The sequence below is a fragment of the Hypoxylon fragiforme genome (genome assembly GCF_022984875.1).
Source record: "Hypoxylon fragiforme strain CBS 206.31 chromosome Unknown GGS25scaffold_7, whole genome shotgun sequence".
In the NCBI taxonomy this organism is placed as follows: Eukaryota; Fungi; Ascomycota; class Sordariomycetes; order Xylariales; family Hypoxylaceae; genus Hypoxylon; species Hypoxylon fragiforme.
Window position 1 is genome coordinate 655,149 of NW_026054762.1, and position 22,528 is coordinate 677,676.

The 22,528-nt window shown below is 47.4% G+C and overlaps 8 protein-coding genes across 8 annotated transcripts; 5 read left to right on the forward strand and 3 right to left on the reverse strand.

Moving 5' to 3' along the window:
• Positions 1-50: 50 nt before the first annotated feature.
• GGS25DRAFT_523492 (uncharacterized protein) lies at positions 51-3,251 on the forward strand (the record flags this gene model as incomplete). Its single annotated transcript, XM_049264430.1, has 1 exon — positions 51-3,251. The coding sequence occupies one exon, from the start codon at positions 51-53 to the stop codon at positions 3,249-3,251; it is 3,201 nt and encodes a 1,066-aa protein (XP_049114480.1).
• A 1,743-nt stretch (positions 3,252-4,994) lies between these two features.
• On the forward strand, positions 4,995-8,148 carry GGS25DRAFT_498185 (PP2C-domain-containing protein). Its single transcript, XM_049261681.1, has 7 exons — positions 4,995-5,561; positions 5,780-6,089; positions 6,152-6,225; positions 6,293-6,377; positions 6,443-6,649; positions 6,713-6,973; positions 7,035-8,148. The coding sequence occupies exons 1-7, from the start codon at positions 5,526-5,528 to the stop codon at positions 7,466-7,468; spliced, it is 1,407 nt and encodes a 468-aa protein (XP_049114481.1). The 5' UTR covers positions 4,995-5,525; the 3' UTR covers positions 7,469-8,148.
• A 1,018-nt stretch (positions 8,149-9,166) lies between these two features.
• Positions 9,167-12,160, forward strand: GGS25DRAFT_498190 (uncharacterized protein). Its single transcript, XM_049261682.1, has one exon. It carries the CDS (start codon positions 9,673-9,675, stop codon positions 11,902-11,904), a length of 2,232 nt encoding a protein of 743 aa, XP_049114482.1. The 5' UTR covers positions 9,167-9,672; the 3' UTR covers positions 11,905-12,160.
• A 523-nt stretch (positions 12,161-12,683) lies between these two features.
• On the forward strand, positions 12,684-14,464 carry GGS25DRAFT_533026 (CNDP dipeptidase; the record flags this gene model as incomplete). Its single annotated transcript, XM_049265640.1, has 2 exons — positions 12,684-13,933; positions 13,995-14,464. 2 exons carry the CDS (start codon positions 12,684-12,686, stop codon positions 14,173-14,175), a joined length of 1,431 nt encoding a protein of 476 aa, XP_049114483.1. The 3' UTR covers positions 14,176-14,464.
• Positions 14,465-14,623: 159 nt separating this feature from the next.
• Positions 14,624-16,055, reverse strand: GGS25DRAFT_523496 (uncharacterized protein; the record flags this gene model as incomplete). The annotated part of the gene is made up of 2 exons (XM_049264431.1): positions 14,624-15,646; positions 15,843-16,055. 2 exons carry the CDS (start codon positions 16,053-16,055, stop codon positions 14,624-14,626), a joined length of 1,236 nt encoding a protein of 411 aa, XP_049114484.1.
• Positions 16,056-16,875: 820 nt separating this feature from the next.
• GGS25DRAFT_498193 (uncharacterized protein) lies at positions 16,876-19,419 on the reverse strand. Its single transcript, XM_049261683.1, has one exon. It carries the CDS (start codon positions 18,820-18,822, stop codon positions 17,443-17,445), a length of 1,380 nt encoding a protein of 459 aa, XP_049114485.1. The 5' UTR covers positions 18,823-19,419; the 3' UTR covers positions 16,876-17,442.
• Positions 19,420-19,970: 551 nt separating this feature from the next.
• GGS25DRAFT_357752 (uncharacterized protein) lies at positions 19,971-20,833 on the forward strand. The gene is made up of 3 exons (XM_049258102.1): positions 19,971-20,220; positions 20,306-20,421; positions 20,504-20,833. Exons 1-3 carry the CDS (start codon positions 20,109-20,111, stop codon positions 20,672-20,674), a joined length of 399 nt encoding a protein of 132 aa, XP_049114486.1. The 5' UTR covers positions 19,971-20,108; the 3' UTR covers positions 20,675-20,833.
• Positions 20,834-22,467, reverse strand: GGS25DRAFT_357777 (S-adenosyl-L-methionine-dependent methyltransferase). Its single transcript, XM_049258103.1, has 4 exons — positions 22,078-22,467; positions 21,897-22,013; positions 21,660-21,846; positions 20,834-21,591 (listed from the first exon to the last, which is right to left on the reverse strand). The coding sequence occupies exons 1-4, from the start codon at positions 22,327-22,329 to the stop codon at positions 20,993-20,995; spliced, it is 1,155 nt and encodes a 384-aa protein (XP_049114487.1). The 5' UTR covers positions 22,330-22,467; the 3' UTR covers positions 20,834-20,992.
• Positions 22,468-22,528: the final 61 nt, after the last annotated feature.

Sequence of the window (22,528 nt, forward strand, 5' to 3'; positions counted from 1 at the left end):
TCGCTCGTTTTCTCTCATGTCGGCAGCCTCAGCAGCTGTCCTACAGCACGATGGTGGTAGCCTGTAAAGACGTCCTCGCGCTCGGCGCAGCAGTGGTAATAGCAACAGCCAGACTCGCCGGCGCCGCCCCCCTCGACTACTTCCCTCTCAACTCCCAGCTACCTCCCGTGGCCCGGATATCCCAGGCATTTGAATTCACCTTCTCTCCCCTAACCTTCTATTCTCCGTTCAACCTCACATATCGCCTCGAGAACGCCCCGGCATGGCTTTCGATAGACAGCTCCTCGCGCCGCCTGTACGGGACGCCGAGCGATGATGACATCCCACCCGGTGAGGTGGTGGGGATCCCCATAGAGCTAGTCGCGGAGGACGAGACTGGCGCCACGACGACGAGTCCGACTATTGTGGTGTCTAGGAACCCGCCGCCTACAGTCGCCATACCCGTTTCAGAGCAGCTCCCCAAGTTTGGGACATACATAGCCCCTTCATCACTACACCTTCACCCTTCGAGTCCCTTCTCTTTTAGTTTCGACGAGCACACATTTCGCACCGGTAGTGGAGACGGTGGGCTTAATTACTATGCTGTGTCCGATGATAACGTGCCTCTTCCGTCATGGATAACCTTCGACGCCGGCACTCTTGCGTTTTCCGGCGAAACACCTCCATTCGAGTCACTTATCCAGCCCCCGCAAGCCTTTACTTTCCAGTTAGTTGCGTCGGACGTTGTCGGGTTCGCGTCCATCTCAGTACCCTTCTCACTCGTAGTCGGTGTCCACGAACTGACGGCCGAGCCGCCAGTCATCAGGCTCAATGCAACGCAAGGAAAGCTGTTAAAGTATGATGGTCTACCGACTGTGCTTAAGCTTGACGGGGAGCCCCTGAAGGAGGAAAACATTACAACTATTGCAGCGCTCGACTTACCTTCTTGGCTATCCTTTGATAACGAGACGTGGGAGTTGAACGGTACACCAGACTCAAATGCCGAGTCGACTAATGTCACTATAGCTGTCGTAGACCAGCACTTCGACGACCTGAACTTAACGGTCGCGATCAGATTCGGAATATTTCTTTCCGACCTACCTGACCTCGATCTCACGGCTGGTGATGACTTTTCGTTCGATTTGAAGAAGTATCTCTCGAGGCCCTCGGATATTCAGGTCACAATAGATGATGATCAGGATGCGCCGTGGGCTCGGTTTAACTCGTCTTCCTTAATTCTTTCAGGAACCGTGCCGGAGTCTTTCACAGCAAAATCTCGAACCGCCCCAAGCATTACTTTCCAGGCGACATCGAAAAGTACCAACGAGACAGAAACTCAGGTCATGAACATACGTATTGCCGCGTTACCGCCTACTGCTACACCTGAGCCGAACAACCCACCTCCGGATTCTAGTAACGGTGACTGGAACAGGAATTTACTATGGCTACTTGTGATACCAATATTTTTGGTATTTATTGGGATCATAGTCCTCCTCTTTTACGTCCGAAGGCGGCGACAGGGGCGTCAAGAACATAAGAGAATCAATATCCGGGAAGTATCGGGACCTATTCCAGGAAGCTTTATGGCCAATCAGTCAACTCTCGCTCCAGATTCCGACCGCGATTTCAGGAAGATGATGGATTTAGGGGCATCGCGGCCGTCTGATGGTAGCGTGCCTGCGCGAGATAGCCACGCTACCTCGGATCGACACTCATCCCGGAGTCCGAGCCTAACTGGGAGTATGATGCCTCATGCTATGATGGCGATGTATTCGAGGGCGAGATCTCCCAAGCATAGCGTCATTCTAGAAGCAAGTAGCTCTTCATCTACGGGGCGGGATGGCGAGCCGTCCCCTAGGAGGATAGGAGAACCAGAAGAAGGTAGCCTGTTATCGGATACGAGTCTTGGGGAAGGGGATGAGCATATTGCAGAATCACATTCGTATGTCCTTACACAAAGACCTCAGGAAGAGATATCCCGGACTCTTCAAGTCCCGACATATTCAGAACCGTTCAGTATACAGACCACGCCAGAGATTGCTTATATAGCCGGCGGTAAATACGACTCTAGCTCCGAGGATGCAGTTCCGCCGCCAGTAGGTTACACCGCGCGGCGGAGATCAGAGCAGCAGCAGCAGCAGCCGCGAGATTCTGGGCTAAGCCTTCGCGGCGTCGGCAAAAGGCTGTCGAACTTATGGAACAAACAAAGTACGAATCAAACGCTCGACGAACGAAGACGTGATAGCATCGGTAGTAATACCACAACCCAAACGACTCGCACCAGTATCTTAACATCTGGCGTATCTGGGTTCTCCGCAGGAGCGGAAGAGGAGGCTAGAGCAAGCACGAACATCGTCGCAAGGCCAACTATAATACATATACCCAGTAGACCAGGCGAGGTGCGGCAGCTGAGTAGAAGGATAGACGGGTCCTCACCACTTTTCGGTGGTCGCTCGCTCACAAGATCGCCGCGAAACTTTGGGCTAGCCCAAGGATCACCGGAATTTAGTATATTTGAGAACCCGGAACCGCCGCCGACTCTGGAAGGGTTCACAGAGCCTCGCGATAGCGACTCATCGTGGGATCGGCATGCGAGGGATTCGCTAGGAATCGCATATAAGGATCTCATTACCGAGCCAGCGCTAGCCCCTTCACAACGAGAGCCGTCGGAGGAGATTGCTCAAGAAAACAACTGGATCATGCACGATCTCTTGTCTCCGGGCCAATGGCCACAGCAGCCCAACATAGCTGTTAATATGGTAGGTATAGCAAGAACCTCACCTGCAAATATCTCTAGCGAGCTGCCTCGCTTACCACCTCCAATGGCATATGGGGCATTTGGAAGCGAGGCCAAAGGTAGAGCAATCGAGGAACGGCGTCCTTCGCAAGGCATGAGCCATATCCTCTATCACACGCCGTCGATTGGCTCGAGATCTGATCAAACTTACACGTCCAGGGCTATGACGTCTCAGACGCCATCGCCGGAGAACGGGTGGGCGCCACCGATGCGGCCTTTACCACAGACTCCCACGCGACCCATTAGGGTCCCGTTAGGGGATCGACCTAATGAAATATTTTATGGGGAGGGACAAGGCTCAAAGAAGAGCTGGAAGACAATAAGGAGTATGAAGAGTGCAAAAAGCATGCATAGCGTTTGGATAAATGAAGACGATGACGACGAAGATGCATGGGAAGACATCCGACCGCCAACGACTATCGATGGATGGGATGATTATGGTGATAGTGAAGGGAGTTTTGCGGTCTATATATAATAAATATGTGTGAAAAAGGGGCATATGATACCTACTTACCTACCCACCTACTATGTAGTAACCAACTTAAGGCCTAATACTATTCATCTATTATCTAATTAGTTGCTGTGCTATAAGCACACACAAGTCTCTGAGATGATCGGCATCTGATCGATCACACAAACGGTACTATATATAGAGGTAATCAGAAGACGATGTCTGAGTTGATCACTTGCACCAAGTGAGTAAAGCATGAGATCAAGAAGTCAAAGATAAGAATGATATTGAAGGCGAAGGGCACAATGTGTGCCCTAGCATGCCAGGTCAGGCTGAAGGCGTGATTGGGGTTGGGCTAGAGGGAGGTTGTATCCATATCACTACTCCGAGAAATCCGAGGAGGGGGGGGGGGGGGGGGGGCATTCGAGATACATGGTATTCGTTAGTGCAAAAACACGCAAGTGGTGAGAATGAGGACAAAATGTAACGACAATTTTGCCCGATTATGTGTATTGGGTATTATCTGGTTGAGATTTTCAGACTTTGGTTGTTGTTCATTGGTATGTACTTACAGACCGAGTATCGTCGATGAAGTCAAAAAGTCCAAAAAGGGTTTCAATGTTGGTTTTATGGTGGCGGATGCTAGCCATTAGAGGTACTTGTACATACACGTACAAGTGTACATAAATACTAGGTACCTCAAGGCTATACATGTATGTAAGTGGTGAATGGACTTTCCTACATATGTATGGTTGAATGCGATTTCCCATCTGCTGTAGAACACCTGGCACAACATTTGAGCATTGAAACTCAAAATGAAGTGCTCATAGCATTAAAAGCTACTACTACTAGTAACTAGTAGGTACCAACATAACTAGTAGCCCTGGAGCCTGGAGGTAGTTATGCTAATGTATGTACCTAAACAGTACAGACCCTATTCCGAGGTCCAGATTGGTCCAGATGCCATTAGCACCAGACACGAGACCTCGGGACGCCTTTGTTTCCGGCGTAAAACTCCGTCTTTAAATATCCGATAAAGACCCGAGAAAACAGAATCAATTGAATAGCGGTAGTGTGGTAATGTGGTAATGTGGTAATGTGGTACATGTATATTATAATGTATGTACCATTTGCTTATTTGCTTTTACCAAACCACTGGCATGGCTAATGATGTCGTGACGCATAATATAAGTATCTTTGCGACATCATAGTGGCGTCTGTATTTAATGTTTTCTTCGAAGCGTCCACATACGGTTTAATGTAGCATTAAATGTAGCATTAAAAGCATTGTGTTGTTAATATATTATATCAATGTACATGACCTAGACTTAAATGTAAATTGCCCAATGTTCTGCGCAGGTACTAATATATTATCAAGGTATGTATGCATCTCGAGTGTTATAAGTAAGTCACAATTCAGATTTACATACAGGATTCGTAATATTCGACCACTTGTATTCGTACACCAACACGCAGCTGGACCTTGAAAGGTTTGATTTCAAGTACCTTTTGTAGTAGCCACATGTGCTGCCAGCTGCCAACTGCCAACTGCCAGTTTGATTGCATCCATTCACCTCCAATCACTACCTATGCTCTAGCGTACTCACCTACCTAGTACCTACCCTGGTTACTACTTACAGCAGGTATGTATCATAATGTATGTATGTAGCGATACCCAGTCGGCTGCCCCATGTCTTACTAGGTGACCTAAAGTCCCCCCCATGTTCCTACGTCCCTTGTTCCTTGTCTCAATATGCTCAAGTCCCAAAGGGTTTTTTTACAAGACACACGCAAAACCCCGCCTTGGCTTCTCTACCATACCACTACCATTATCTATCATTGACCTTTGCCTTGAGTAGTAGTAGTATGTAACAACAGAACCCAGGCACCAGCACCAGCACCAGCACCAGCATTGCCATTCAGTACCAAGACCAAAAGTAACCAGTACTACTTTCAATACTTACCACCATACCAACTTGAACTACCATTTGAATCACAATTCTTTTTGCGCAACGCCCTGCTACTCGAGTTTTTTTTTCTACACTATCTATCCTAGGTATCTAACCTACATCATTCCACCCCCAAGGCACTACTTGCGGCTACTACCGTATTTGTCTACTTATCCATACATATTCTTTCAAGGCGATTGAAAATTTTGACGATCAGCAAAAACCAAGCACCACCCCCGTGCACGATATTGCCCCTCCTTCTGTACATGTCCCTCCGACCATACTAATCCATCCATCTCCTACTACACCTCAATACGTTCGCGGTGCGACAAAGTAATCTCTTTTCGCCATGGGTCAAACCCTTTCTGAGCCTGTCGTCGACAAGGTATGTTGATGTTATTTCTTTCTCTATTCATTATCTTCAATTGCGCTGTTTCCCTTCCTGACCCCCACTACCCAACCCCTCGCTCGTGACCTCGGCGCTTGAAGGATGATGGCTTTGCTCGCTTGTTGCCTATCATGTCATGTTATCGCAATGTCCTACTTGTACATCGCTTGATACTATTGATTACACTGTCGCTAACTCAAAGACTCGTTTCCTAGGCTTCCGACAAAGGCGAAGATGATCGATTGTTGTACGGCGTGTCTGCTATGCAAGGATGGCGTATCAGCATGGAGGATGCCCACTGCACTATTCTCGACCTTTTGACGCCCGACGGTGAAGAGAAGAAGGTTCACCCTTCGCGATTGTCCTTCTTCGGTGTTTTTGATGGACATGGTGGCGACAAGGTTGCTCAGTTCGCCGGAAAAAATATATTCGATATCCTCAAGAAGCAAGATACGTTCAAGGCTGGCAACTACGAGCAGTCTCTCAAGGATACTTTCCTTGCGACTGATCGAGCAATACTCAGCGGTATGGTTTCCTCTCGCCCGTCCAATTATACTATATTCGAAGTCTAACATCTATCTATCTAGATCCTCAATACGAAGAAGAGGTTTCCGGTTGCACCGCTTGCGTTGGATTAATTACTGGCGAGAAGATCTACATTGTTCGTACCTACCTATCTAATCTACAACATATGTAAAATTCCTAGCTAACCTTTTTTTTCTCAATAGGCCAACGCTGGCGACTCGAGGAGTGTTCTAGGGGTTAAAGGCAGAGCGAAGCCGCTCTCTTTTGATCACAAACCACAGAACGAAGGTTTGGAGACCTATATCTAAATCTCTACATCCCGTACAATCGCTAATGTTTTTGTGTTTACACAGGCGAGAAAGCTCGAATTACTGCCGCTGGCGGTTTTGTTGACTTCGGTCGTGTCAACGGCAATCTTGCCCTCTCCCGAGCTATCGGAGATTTCGAGTTCAAGAAGAGTGCCGAACTCGCACCTGAACAGCAGATCGTGACTGCGTACCCAGACGTTGTGGCACATGAGATCAGCGACGACGATGAATTCTTAGTCATCGCATGTGATGGTAAGCACTGGCTCTACCCGAAAAGTGGGATCTCGGTTGGACACGGCTAATTGAACATATTAGGCATCTGGGATTGCCAGTCTTCGCAAGCAGTCGTTGAATTCGTTCGGAGGGGAATTGTTGCGAAACAGGAGTTGGATAAGATCTGTGAGAATATGATGGACAACTGTCTGGCGTCGAATTCTGAGACTGGTGGTGTTGGTTGTGACAACATGACGATGGTAATCGTGGGCTTCTTAAGAGGCAGAAGTAAGGAGGAATGGTACGAACAGGTTGCCAGCCGGGTGGCTAAAGGCGACGGTCCTTGTGCCCCTCCCGAATACGGTATGCCTTCTTAGAGCCCAGGGTCGCTTACGTAAATCATAAAACTGACCTTGAGACCCAGCTGAATTCCGAGGACCTGGTGTGCATCACAACCCGGACGAGAGTGACACTGGTTTTGATGTTGATATGGAGAACAAATCTAAGCCATTTGGGATCGGTGGGTACAAGGGCCGCATCATCTTTCTTGGCGATGGTACTGAAGTCCTCACCGACTCGGACGACACCGAAATGTTTGATAATTCCGAAGAGGACAAGGACCTCGCAAGTCAGGTGTCCAAGAACTCATCTGTCGATGGTGATGCCGACAGTAAACTACCTCCTCGAGCTCCTTCGCCTCCCCCGCGAACGCCAAAAAAGCAGGAAGACAAGGCCCAAACGAAGACTAACGAGTCTAAGACTCCCACCTCAACTACGACGGAAACGACCGCAGAAGCCTTAAAGGAAGAGCCCAAAGAGGCCAAAGCAGAAGCTGCTGCCGTCGCATCGAAAGACTGACTGTAACATACATACGTACAAGTTTGCTAGGCAGGATAGCGGTCAGGACTGTATCGTGGGGCGGCCTAACCCTGTTCGCCTGGTAACTATTAGGATTCTCATCCCCACATCACGCCCGAAATGAACAGGGAGGTTTACGAAAGAGCAATGAAGAGGTTTGATTATTTGGCACATGTGGGAACGACGGAAGGGATGGGGATGGGAGGTGCAGGGACGGATTTGTTCTACCTGGACAAAGGGACATGGTACGACAGAGACTCAAGGCACGCAATAGGACGATTGGCACCACGTTGTATTTGAAGCCCCACGATGTAAAGTTGGAGGGTTTTTTCAACGAATTACATTCCGACTCTTCAAGGAATTTTGACAACTGAGGGGTGTTCCATATGCTATAAGAACTACGCGAATACTCCCCCTACTTGCATCGATTCTATAGTTTTCTTAGGAGTGCTGAAGTAGCACTTTTGATAAAATGCATCAATGTCATCCCAAAGAACCTCTTCACAGATTCCTGCCTTTTCTTCTTTCTTTTCTTCTATATTCTTTTTTTTCTTTTTTCTTTAAATAGATACCTGTTTAATGTATGAATTTCTCCGACAGTTTAGTTGATGTGCATCCAAAGACCTCAAGATTCGTACATACTACATACTATTAACATACTATTATTACCTTATGTACGTACATATCTAGGTTATATGCATATCTAGTATTTTTGGCAATGCACGTGATTCAATAATAAGGTCCTACGTACCTATATTCTAGTGGATAACTACTACATATGTAGTTATCTTAGCGAGCTTAGACTTGAATTTTTTTACGCCACACACGCACAGCCACCACAGACATGGACCATGCCAATGTATCTGTGGGGCTGTGCGTGTCGTGTCAAAAATTCAAGTCTAAGACACGAAGGTGAATTTTTGGCTGTGCCCCCCACAACCACCATACAAAAGAAATCGACCTTTCAACAAAACACTTCATAACTAAATAAATAAAATAGATATTCTTAATTTGTAAAATGTCGGAGGTAGATATACCATATTATAAACTCTGTATCAACTTTTTTTGTGTTATAGTAAGGGTGCAAGTAAATTATACGTAATTAGCAAATTGGGAGCGTTCCCAACAACAATCCAATAACTACCCCTACTAAGCGACAGCGAAGCAACGAAAGACCCTATCCATTTCAAACAAGCTCTTAGGGCTAGTGATAGATATTCTAAAGCCCGTTAGCATTTTTTCTGATTTCTCTGGCGTGATGTTGATGTATTATTTGATTCGAGGGGTGAAAATCACTTCACCTTTATATTGACACTCGGTAACCATTCAACCAATAATGCCCCAATTGATTTCAAACTTTGATAATAGCTGAATAATTGCCCTTTCTAGCCCCGAGTGTATTTGTATTGTTATTTAAGAGCGTGGCTCTTTGAATGGCTCTTTGAATGGCTCTTTGAATGGCTTGACTGGATTGATGATACGATGTGCCATCTTAGAAGGGTTCAACGCGCTGTATTTCGTTATAGCGATAACGATACTATTCTCGTAGCCTGGACAGGCTATAAAGACGATTGTTTATCCGTTATTATGGTGGAAAACTATTTGGCGTATCGCGTGAGTTTGATGTGGCAACTGATGGGAGTGACGATACTTAACTTTATGGAATATACCAACAACCAAACGCCGTAAAAATACCAAAAAAAAATTGTATTGAATTCGCAATGGCTTAATTATTTGATTTGGAGTAAATTTGGATGCTTATTTCTTGATTAATGGTTATTTTGATAATTTTGATTTTTGCCGTTGGGGACGCTCAATACAAACGATCACCTTCGTGCCTCAGACTAGGAAACGGTTTTGCGTGGGAGGGGTAGGTCTGGGGTCTGATTGGCTAAAAAGTGCTGTGGCGCAAAAGGTACAAAGCAAAACCGTCCTCCTAGTCTGAGCTTGCTGAGATAAATATGTAGGTAAGTATTGTACATACAAGTCTGTATATGCGATAAGTACCTATAAGATAAGATAAGACAAAAAGATTTCGTCAAGTTTGATAGTCTCGTTATGTGGGCACCAAAGGGCCTTTTACACTTGCCTTCACGTTGTATAAAAAAACAAAAAAACAAAAAACATACATCTACCTAGGTATATACGATATTGAAAACAATATCTCAAACCTGGGAAAACATATGCATGCTACCCTATAGCTCATGTCCCTGGGGATCACATCACTTGGGAGAGCCCCAAGTTACACAGCTCGTGTCAAAGGGCTCTCACTGTTCCCCAGGGAGCAGCAATACAAGCCATCGATTTTCCAGCTATCACAGCTATCAAATTCGCGGCAATGGCTCTCGACATCTACAAGGAAGATGGAAACATCCCCAACAATATCAAGAAGAGATCGTATCATAAGTCAACTTTTGCGTGGCAAATCTCGTTCGGCATTATTTAGGGCCGTACAGGGACAAGTAATTAAGAAGAAGCTTGGTTCAGTACCGAATGAACCTATACTCGTGAAGCTGCCGGTTCAATATCCCAATAAGTACAAATCGATTGCTAGCTTTCGCAGGTTTAGGAGGAGCGTGGCGAGACAATATCTACACGATGATCGACATGAAGCTGCTGCCAGAATGCCGAATACTTGGCGCTCGACGCTCGATTTCATGCTACGGCACACGCACAAGGTCGGAGCCGAGCTATTTTTTCGAATCATCATAGGAAAGGGGCGTGCCGCAGAAGCGTATGCGGCGCTTTCAGTACCTGACACACGCCTTTCAGAGATTGGTCGAAGAAACGAATGCCTCATCCAGTTCGAGCAATCCCACTCCCAAAATGGCGAGTTGAGTCTTAGCGTAGCTGGCCCCGAAAAGTCTGTCCGAAAATCGATAATAGAAATTATCGATATAGTAGGTAAGATTACCGCCATCAGGCTAATTGATCCAAAATGGAAACCCTTTTTGTCGGGTCTGATGACGGCGGTTACCGTAAAGCAATCGAGCATTCGACGTCTAGGGGATAGGGAGGCTGCAGAAGACAACAACACCTTGACTCTAATCGGTCCTCCTTCTACTGCCCCTGAAAGAATGTACAAATCTTACACTTTGTCGAAGCGCGCCGACGAGATCGAACAACCTACGATATGGACCAGGATTTCTTTCGAGGAATACGTCGCTGCGCTGGTTCAGGCCGAGGTTCCTACCCATGTAGCGCGAGCTCTATATCCCAATTTCCCTGACCACCAAGCCACCGTTGTATCACTCCTCGTTAACTTGTTCACTTCGGAAGAGACCAAATCGGCAATATCTATGTCTGCCTTGAAGATGGCTATTAAATACATAGAATCCAAGGGCTCCGGATTTCGCCAAGCGTCTCGAATCATATTCAGCCAGGTCGAGCTGCTGGAAATTCCTATGGACGCCGAGATATTCGGCATATTTCTCGCCAGTGCCTCCAGGGCCAGGGACCTTGGGGGCTTTAATAGTATAATAAGATCGATGGTCAAGAAAGGATTTTCCCCCGATGGCCGTGCTTGGGTCGCATTTATAGAGATGATAGAGCACGTGGAAGTCAAGCGCTTTGTCTCAGCGAGATTAGGGGCCAAGGGGCTACGTCGCAATCCTTCGATACTTCGCGCAGTTGGTAGGCAGATGGCAGTACCCAATCTTGAGTATCAACCTTCGTTGGTAGAACATATTGAGGGATACTTGCTCCACCAGACAAAAAAGTATGGAGTGGGATGGCTAGACACAATCACACTCAATAAGCTTGTGGCCAATCTTGGCGCTCGGGACGAGTGGAAAGCTTGTGACGATTTACTCAGGGTGGTATATGCCTCGCGAATGGCCTCGCCAAATGCGGCCACACTGAATACGTTGCTGACCCATACGATGAGCTTAGAGGATAAGGTAGCGTTGATGGGAACCATGCCAACACGATTTCCGGGTTGGGCATCGGAGTTGGTGCCAAATGATATCACCTATCATTTACTGTACCGAGCTGCTTGGCTCAGACGATACCCCAACACAGTCGGGGTAGTATGGCGATATGCCGTACTTGCGCGTCAAACCAACGGGGGAATGCGGCGCGCCCTGTCGCGGATCCTCGAACCGGGACCCAAGTTGGGGGGTCGGCGTGCATTTATGAAGATGTGCGAAAACATGATATTCGGAGAAGCAGATCTAGCGGAGGTGCGAGCATCTCGAGGGCTGGCTGACGCAACAGACATGATAAGACATTATACAGAAAAGGCGAAGGGCATGAGGCCAGGTGTGTGGCTCGCGGACAAGCTTCAGGAAGCATTAGGCATGGACGCGACAATACACCGAACCCAGAAGAATGGCGAAGTCTTGACAACTGAGGCCATGAGGCTTCTCACGGTGAAAATACTGTTGACGACAGAGGAAGAGTATCGAGCTAGTTATTCTATATTTAGAAAAACATAATGCAGATACATTCTTCTGAGTTGGACGATGGAGTTTCGAGAGTACAGATGTAGTATATGTATCTTGAATAGAACTGTAGAGTTTCGAGAGTACATATGCTGTATATATATCTTGAATAAAACTGAAGAGTATCTCGAAGGGACATCCAACTATGTAACCTTATATATATATAGTAGTGTTGGTTCACTAATGGGGTTTATTGGAATATTTAGGTAAATGATATTTCAATGTTGTAAATAACCTCTGAAAATGTAACTGTGTTATACACATGCAATTTGCCAATTATTATACCTTCCCTAATCTACGTAGGTGCATACTCATAAGTGGGTTATTTTGGCACCGTAGCCCCTAAGCCCATCAATAGCCGGGTTTCCCAGTTGGTACTGCAACTGTACCCTAGGTATGTAACGTGCTGTAAGTAAGCAATTTGGCAAGTTTGAGATAAGTAACCTAGGTACCTTCTACATGCAGCCAAAAAACCACTTTATCTCTCTCTCAAGGTTGATTATCAGAGGAAGTTGCAAAGTTGCAATATCTTGTCTCCTATTCGCCCTATTTACCCCTCCAACAGGCTTAAATAAATGCCCCGCATTCTTCTCACGGGACTCCGTAGTCCACTGACGCACCTTCCTTTAACAACATCCCCCTCTATAAGACGTGCTACCTTTTTGAAATCACCTGCCGCTGCTCTTTTTTCTTCTTCTTTTCATAACCGACTCCTCCAAAGCGGAACCCGAACTTACCTGACTGCTGCCACTCGAGCACACCAATCCCGCAAAATGGCTCCTCAACTCGACGGCTACTTTACCCAAGTCGACAAGCTCTCGTCGCACTTTATCGACCGCCTCGGCAGAGCCGTTGCCATCCCCTCTATCTCGTCAGATGCTGCTCGCCGACCCGATGTAGTCCGTATGGCTCATTTTCTGGCCGATGAGCTCAAGGCTCTAGGTGCTAGTGTCGAGTTACGGCCTCTTGGCAAGCAACCTGATAACCCCGCCCTCGACCTACCCCCCGTCATCCTCTCCAGATACGGGAGTGATAAGAACAAGCGGACCATACTCGTGTACGGACATTACGATGTCCAGCCGGCTGACAAGACCGACGGCTGGGCTACGGAGCCCTTCACCCTAGCCGTTGGCGAGGACGGACGCATGTTTGGTCGTGGCAGCACGGATGACAAGGGCCCCGTTCTTGGCTGGTTGAATGCCATTGAAGCTCACCAGAAAGCTGGCGTTGACTTCCCTGTCAACTTGCTGATGTGCTTCGAAGGTATGGAGGAGTACGGATCCGAAGGTCTAGACGAACTCATCGAGCAAGAGGCCAAGGTTTTCTTTGCTGATGCTGACGCCGTCTGCATCAGTGACAACTACTGGCTAGGTACAGAGAAGCCATGTCTGACATACGGTCTCCGAGGCGTGAATTACTACAGCGTCGAGGTCTCTGGCCCAGGCGCAGATTTGCACAGTGGTGTCTTTGGCGGTACGGCACAGGAGCCTATGACAGATCTTGTTCGTGTACTAGGTAGCTTAGTAGACACGAACGGTAAGATTCAAATACCCGGCATTATGGACCAAGTTGCCCCCGTTACAAAGGACGAAGAGTCACTATACGACGGCATCTCTTTCACAATGGAAACTCTACACGAGTCCCTCGGCTCTAAGACAACCATATTTGAGGACAAGAAGTCGACGCTGATGGCGCGATGGAGATATCCTTCGCTCTCCGTGCACGGCATCGAAGGTGCCTTCTCAGCCCCTGGTGCGAAGACTGTCATCCCCGCCAAGGTTATTGGCAAGTTCTCCATCCGCACTGTGCCTAATATGGAGATCGAGAAGACGAATGAGCTGGTAGCCAAGTACGTCAAGGAAGTCTTTGCGAAGCTCGGTAGCAAAAACACCATGAAGGTGTACCCGCAACACTGTGGAAAGTGGTGGGTTGCGAGTCCCAACCACTGGAACTTCCGCGCTGCTGGGAAGGCCGTTGAGCGTGTATGGGGAGTACAGCCAGATTTTACACGCGAGGGTGGCAGGTAAGCTTAAACCCATCTTTCACGACTCTTAAATGGATTGACAACTAACACATCAATGCAGCATTCCTGTTACTCTTACGTTTGAGCAAGCTACTGGTAAGAATGTGCTTCTACTGCCGATGGGCAGCTCGACGGATGGTGCGCACTCGATCAACGAAAAGCTCGATAAGCGTAATTACATTGAGGGCATCAAGCTTCTTGGCGCATATCTGCACTATGTTGCGGAGGAGCCTCAGCAGTAAGTGTTTGACCACCAAGATATACATACCGCGATACCACAATACAAATACATCAAATTACGATCTGTTTTTATTTTTGTTTTTGTTTATGTTGATAATTGGAGACTTTATAGTGTTTGATGCAGTACCTTGAATAATACTGCGGTAGATGTATTGGAGGTAAGTATACTTGGAGTTGAGTCGTGTATAAAAGATGGAAATGAATTACAATCTGGTATACTATGTAGGTACAAGGTACGTACACTGGTTTAGTTTTCAGGGGTACATGGTAGCTTTTCCTCCTGTCTATCAACTTCAACTTGTCCTCCCTCCTTAGGTACCCTAGGCAGGTATTTATCCATATCTATACCGACATTTCCTTGTTCATCACCTGCCAATCCACTCCCCCTCAAACATATATATATCGATCCTTCTTTTCCTTCTTTCTATCAAACTGCCTTCCCTTTTTTATTCATTCATTCAACCCTCCCCCCCCTTTTTTTTCTCCAAACCCAAACGCCACCAACTCCCTCGGCCGCCCCCAAACATCACACGGCAAGAACCGCCACGCGCCCGCGTGCTTCGGGGCCAAGCGGTCCGCGACGGCGTGGACGGCGGGCACCGAGAGCCCCGGCCAGTCATTCTTGCCCTCAACCCTTCCCCCGCCCCGACCACCGCTACCGTTCTCGTACGTGATGTCCCGCGAATGCATCAGCATCGGCAGCACGGTGAACCGGTCCATGGTCGTGTTGTGCGTCGCCGTGAAGGAGAGGTGGGATTGGGAGAGGAGGGGTTCGGGGGCTGGTGTTGGTTTGTGGGAGCGGGGATGGCGGGAAGGGGAGGGGGATGGACAGAGATCCTTCATCTGTAAGAAGACGAGGATCTGTGCGTGGAGGTGCGGGACTAGGTTCCCGGCGAGGGCGGAGAGGAGGGCACGGAGGGTGGTGGGGGAGTAGGAGGGGGAGGATGGAGTGGAGAGGGTTGAGAGGGTGGTGAGGGCGTAGGTGTGGAGGTTGGTGAGGTGGGTTGGGATGGGGTTTTGTTTTTCTTCTTTTTCTTTCTCCCCATCCTTTTCGTTATTTTCTTCCTTTTGATCTATTTCCTTCCCCTTGCCCTTTCCACCCCTATCTACATCCACATCTCCCTCCCCCTCCCCTTCAAGCTCCCTACCACTACCCCTCTCACCATCATCACCACCGCCACCACGCTCAACAACCCCCTCCACCCGCCTCCCCAAATCCCCCGGCGCCAACCCCAGCGCCGCCTCAAACCCAGGCACCAGCACCCTCTCCTTTAGGGTATGGTGCTCGAGAACCCAGACCGCCCACGCCTGCGCCAGAAATAGAAAATCGCTGATGTCGTTGTGGGGGTCGTGGGTGTGGGTGTGGGTGTGGGTGATGTAAGGGGCTTGCAGGTATAGCGCGTTGAGGCCGCGCAGCATGGCGTTGTGCGTGTGGGCGAGCTCGTTGGCGATGTGTAGGGCGCTATGGGTTATCTGTTTTGGTTGGGTTAGTTTGGTGAGATGTGGGTATGGCTTTATCTATCTACCTAGGTACTAGGTAGGTAGGTAGGTAGGTATACCACTAGTCTAGTATAGAAAGGGGAGAAAAGGGGGAAGAGAAGTGAAGTGATGGAGTACGTGCCTTTTGAGACCGCGCCGGTGTCTCGATAAGCGGCCACGGCCCATCGACCCATGGTTGTGGCTTCTGCGCTGGAGCCTTGCCCTTGCCCTTGCCCTTGCCCTTGCTTTTGGGGGGGTGGCTGTTGGTATTGGGTATTGGGAGGGACTTGAAAGAAGATGCCGAAGTTGAAGTTGAGGTCGAGGTCGAAGCTGGGGTTGGGGTTGGGGTTGGATTAGGCCTGAGGAGCTCGAAGGCTGAGGCTGGGGTTTGGGGGTGCTTCATTGTCTTGGTCTGCTCTGATATAAGTCTGGCCTGAGTCTGATCTGGGTTGGGTTGGGTTGGTGTAGTTGGGTCTCCTTTATTTCGGAGCCGTCGAGGGCTTCATAGGTAGGTAAATATCCTACGTACGTAGGTATAATTCGAAAGCGCGAAGATAGGTAACATACCCACCTAGCTTCCTATATATATATATACAGAGAAAGAAATAAAGAAACACTCGACTTTATAAACTAAACCCGTCGTCTGTCCCCCCCCCCCCTCCCCCCCTCACATACACACAACCCCCTTTAATCCTAATCCTTCTTTCCGGGAGCCTTGATTCCGGACAGTATGAGCGAGAGTCCCCAAGCAAGTACCTAGATATGATATATTACACTTTATCATCTATTAGTTCGCCACGATTTATACGAGATCACGCGCCTTGCCTACATAGATTGCCTACCTAGTACATAGGTAGGTAGCTATTTACATAGGTACCTAGGTTAGGTAGTCATCCACCCACACACATCGGGATCTCGAGCGCCACCTGCGATAAACAGCTATCCCAATATTGGATTTTTTTCTCTTTATTATCTAGCCTGCAGCAAGCGAGATTCGATAGGTATTCAGCCCGCCCATCAATCAGTCAGCCAGCTCTTGGCCCTTTTCTTTTTCTCTTTTTTAACATCTTCATTTTCATACATACATACATACATACATACATACCTAGGTACTATCTGTGGCCGTTAACTATTTCCGGCGTCGTGTTCTCGGCCAGTCTATTCATACCTAGATCATCTAGAAAGCCATTGCATAGTATGTACATAGGTCAGGGGAGGTATGTAACCTAACCTAGGTACTGTAAGTATAAGGTAGGTAACGTACCTAACCTAGGTATTGATGGATTGACGGATCCCCTAACCTAATTACTTATGTACATGTATGCCATGCGGTAAGCTACTGTAGGTACTACCTACTGCATAGTAGTTCGGGGGCTGAGCAAGCAAGCAACCAACAGCCATGGAATTAATAAGCCTTTTGAAATCCGAAAAAAATAAAAGAAATAAAAAAAAAATAACTGGAAACATCGTTCGTTCTTCGAGTGCTTTTGTTACCTATCATGCTGCTAATGCATAGGTATGTATGTATGTATGTACATGCTATATGTAGTGTGACACGACACGCCTGAACACTACATATGTGACTAACCAAAGTATTTCCTTCCTGCTCAGCCGGATGGGCTGTCCGTCTACTGGTAATGATATCCCAAAGAAAAGATGACTGGAAACCCAAAGAGAAAAAGAAAAAAGGTCCTTTTGCTCCAGACTCCCATGCAAAAATGCTACGTCATCACTCACCACCAATATAATATGTCCATAGACCTCCCGTCACCCATCACCCATCACCCCCATCATAGAGGCTCGCCTTCTGGTCTGACACCTTTAGGGCCGCTATTATCAACGCCTTCCCAACCACGGCCCCATCCCTTCCCACAATCCGCCGCACCTCTGGACTCACCACTTTCAGCCATTCCTTTGATGTCACTCCAGTACTCCAGTCTGCGGAGTTCCTCGTCAGCGTGCTTAATCGCCCCGGCTAGATTCTCAGCCTTGAGCTTCGTTGCTATGGATTTCCCCTTCCGTTCGCTCTCTACCTGGTCATCATGGAGTTTTATGAGCCGTGCCAAGAGTAGTTTCCGGGATGCCTGGAAGACGAATACAGACATAATTTCGTGCATGTGATCTGGTAAATCCTTCAAGTCGTCCGAGCAATGCTCGATGTAATTTTCCATCGCGTCGAGGTTTTCTCGATCAATACGCGATCTCCTCAAAACCGCTATTAATTCATCCATCGTAGTTAACTCGGCTTTCGGTTCGTAGTGCTCGTCTCCCAGCCGGGAATCATGAGATCTCCTAATAGCATCATGAGTTAAATGGTCCATTTGCTGGCTGATACTAGCTCGTCCACCCTCTATCCTCGTAGGAGTAACCGAAAAGTAGTTGGGGCCCATAACGAGGAGTTCATTTGCCTCGTAACCACGACCCTTCTTGATTCGTCCCCTTATCCATGCCCTCCTCCGCACGAATGAGTTGTACCACTTTGGACCGTGCCAAGAGAATTTCTTGGAAAACATGAACGAATATTCCCACCCATCACCGTCGGTACTAATCGCCTCGTCATGGTTCACACGCCATTCAGGCCAAGACCATTCCCAGCTTGGATCGGGCACCTGGGCCGTGGTTATGTCGGTCGGGCTGGGTCTGTGAGCGAAGTTGGTCCAAGGTGTAGGATCGAGATTCCCCAATGCGGCAGCTGAGAATAGAGGAATACCGCAAAGAAAGCCTCCACGCTGGTTCTCATAGAGGATGTCAATTGCAGTCTCGAGTTCTTTGGATTTACGGGCATGTCGATTTTTGCTACCAGAACGGTTTTTCGTAATGTTTTTTCCATTTGACCCAGGCATTTCCCCATTTTCTGGGATCGCAGTATCCACTGTACCAGCCTGTGTTGTGTTCCCTGCGCCAGATGATCCTGCTTCGGTGTTTGCGTCATTCGACGGTCGGGCATCCTCCGTTTCAGGAGGCTGCGTAGATGGGGCTCTACTCTCGTTCGAGATTAGGGGTTGAGTTGAGGGAGAGTGGACAATATTGTTGGTGGTTTCGGGAGTAAGAGATTGTGACTCTTCTACGACTACCGAATGGTCGACGAGGCTTATTTCATGATCGATCTCGCTATCTCTGAGCACAGGTGCGCGACGGGAGCTGCGCATATGCGCTTTGGTTTTGGGCATCGTTCGAATTGGACAATTTTAGCATACTGATAGCTATTGTATCGGCATGAGGTTTAAATGAGCACTAGTCATCAGACGAGTCATGTCCCAGTTATGAAACACAGCAGAATATGAACTGCTGGCATACAACTAGAATCTATGGGTTTGTTTGGTCGCCGTCTGACAAGATAGATACTACGTATAGGTAGGTATCATTGACAGCAAAGAAGGGAAAGAAGGAGAAATAAGCACAGATTGGAATAAGGATCCTCAATGATAAACAATGCCTCTCTATCCAAGGTTACCGTTAATCTTAATAGAAGCTAAAAAATTGTTTGGACTGTGAGCTAAACATCAATGACGAATGCGGCTAAGAAAACCTGGCGAAGCTTTGGAAACCGGTTGAAGACAGCTAATGAGTGAAATGTACCTGCCTAGTAAGCTATCGGTGCCTAGTAGGTACTATATGTAGGCATGTACTTAATCAACTGCAAGTGGTAAATGTATGGGTATGTTTTTTCAATGAACTTTTGGGTAATGGAAGAATGTAAGAGATTAAGTTTTTTTTTTCGAAGTTGTCGTAGGTACAATAATAATAGTAAACGCCTTGAGCTGATGATGTAACTCGACGAGCTGCTACATACCTAGGTAGTTAGTATTTATTCAACACTAAAGTGACTAAACTAGGTACTATCCTTGTACACTAAAAATCGAACGAACCTAGTCTGATCTGAAGCAAGTGAAGTGGGGTTTCCACATGTTGCAGGTCTCGAATCACAGATTTGGAGTAGAATACTTGGAAGGAACCTGCATGGCCAAGTATATTTAGAGCTTAGGTAAAGTCACTCCAAAGTCTCTTTCTGAATTATGCGCCTTCAACATGTAAATGCTTCTTCCATGCCCCGCTTGCAGTTCACCAACCAGCTACGTCATATATATTGTGGCAATGAAAGCAACCATATGTAACCTTTTCCTTCTCTCTTCCCATTCTCATCACTATGTCTCTACCCTACCTAAGGCATGTACCTAACCTACGTAGTAGTAGACGAGTCGGCAAGCACCTAGAGCTATAATGTCGTATGTTACCTGGAATGTTTGTACAACACGTATATGTAGCAGTCATTAGTCGTAATAAATACATTGATGCCCGTCCGTCTTAACTCTTATAGTCTTGACGTCCAATAACCACATACTTCCCATCTTCAACTTTCCTACCCAACCAATATTTGTACCACCAACACTCTCCTAATCAGAGACTTCGCATCCATTTACTACATAATCAAATCCTACATCATCTTCTCATAACCATGTCGAGATCCAGAGTACCTATTGCCCTAGGCCTGACTGCCGTTGGCGGTGTCGGCTACTACTTATACAGCGCCGGTGGCGACCCCAAGGTTGCTCAAAAGAAGGCTGAAGGTATGATTTTACTTAGTAGCTGTCGCTTTCTGAGCTGTCATGTCGCACATCGAATACGTATTCATAACGCTAACCACTCCTACAGCCGACGCACACAGGGCCTCTGCCCAGTTCAAGTCTGAGATACCCGGCCGAGGACAAGAGGTCAAGAAAGACGCTGAGAAGTACGGCGCGCAAGCGGGTGCCAAGGTCGACAGCACTGTAAGTAACTCGTCGAGTTTTGTGTCTCATAGGTACTTCTACTTGAGTGCCGTGGATAGACTAACCGTTGCCCACTCAACAGATAAGCAAGACGCAAGCTGAACTGCAAAAGGCTGCCTCCGAAGCCGAAAACTATGCAAAGGACGCCAAGTCTGCTGCCTTGAAGAAGGTGGACGAGTTCGACAAGAAGGTGGAAGCTGAGGCAGCTAAGGCAAAGGGTGGTATCTCGAGCTGGTTCGGCGGCGGTAAATAAATGTCTGATGGTATAGGGTTGAAAGGCCTAAGGAATCAGAGGCTGGCCTAGTTTCCAAACATCGTCTCAACTAATTAATCGAATCGTTCAGTACGATTCATGTTCATACGTTGGTATCAAAGTGTCTAATAGTAATTTTTGTCTCCGAATAGTTCAGAATGCCGACCAACCCCACGATATGGTCGCAAGACATTCAGGTCCTTTTAAACTTAAACGCCGTGGCTTCTCATGCCATATGCTTATAAATCGTGACCCTCCTATAACGCCTATGTCGCAACTTATCCATTGCATGCGATATGGATAACCACAGTCAAGCTTTTACGAGAAATGTATCCCCTCTGCATTAAAAGCCGCAAGAAGACGGAGAAAGTCGTTCTCGTCACATTTGCCGCTTCTCTTCTCGGCAAGCTCCGTCACGTCCTCGAGAACTTTTCGAACTTTCTCTTTAATCAAAAGAGCCACCCTCGTCTTCTTCCGTTTGCTTTTCGTTTTGGGTACCTCACTACCAGCATTCTTCAGCTCTTGGAAGAATGAGGGGGTGTCCTCGTCGACAGCTCCGTCAACGTCCATGGTCTCTTCGTCCCCAAATCCTGCAAAATCTGGCTCGTCATAATCCATCTCGTCTGCGTCATCCTCAGCATCATCTATTACGGTGTCGTCGACGAGGATGTTGTTTGTGGCGCACCAAAGTCGGTAATTTCGTTCCAGCATGGAGAGGACTTCTTTATTGCCAAGCCACGAGGCTCTCAAGGTCTTGTTCCTCCGGTTGAAACATACTCTTAGCATGCCATCCCACTCCTCAAAGCTAATATTTGGGCGCTCTGATCCCAATTTGGGCTCTATCCGCACCACACTTGAGTCTACTTGTGGAGGAGGTCGGAAGTTGTTTCTTCCAACTTTTAAAATGTGCGTTATCCCTGGGACAAGTATATTAGAATGACCTTCGGGTTCTGAGAATATTATAACGTCTTGATAGGTAACTTACGTGCCCAGAATTGCGCATTTACGGAGAGACGGCAGTATAGAGGGTCATTCGGACGCGCCGTAAGACGCAATGCGAATTCTCGTTGGAACATGAGTATGCATGTCCTGGGTGGATTTGGGAGGGCGAGAAGTTTGAATACTAAAGGTGACGAAATCTGGTAAGGGGTATTCGAAATACAGACATCGAACTGCGCTTTGTAAGTCATTGCGAGTTTGAAGTAGAGGATGTAAGTGTTACCTGAGGAAGGGTGGTCTTGATGACATCTCCGAGCAATACTTCCAACCTTTTCTGCTCCGGCTTCCCCTGTACACGTTTCGTTGTTTCGGCAGCCATTCTGGGATCCATTTCCACGGCCTAAATATGACCTTTATTAGCCCCGGAGTGTCCCATACAAGCCTTGCTTGCTTCGAAAACTTACAATGACTTTCTTGGCCTGCTCTAAGATCTTGACTGTCAAGTTACCCGTACCAGGACCAACTTCTAGGACAGTATCGGTCGGTTTAAGATTCGCCTTGGCTACTATGCTCTCTGCAATACCCGGGTTCTTTAGAATATGTTGTCCAAAATCCTTGCTAAACTTGAAGACATTATTGGCGGCCGGGTGCTTGGAGGGTCGTTCGTAGGGACCCGACTTTGCGCCTTTGGACTTAGTTGCCTTGGCTTTTCCCATGGCTGCTTCTGATTAATCTAGGTAACTGATTCAAAGTACTCTGAATTATCACTTTCGTGATAGAATGCTCCAGATGCAGGTTTTTGACTTGGAGGGGCAAGGGCAATGGATGCGACAGGAATGGGAATTTGGAATTGGAACTTTTTAGTACAACTTTTATTAGTGCAGAACATTAGTTAAATTTTTGGTGTTGTGGCTG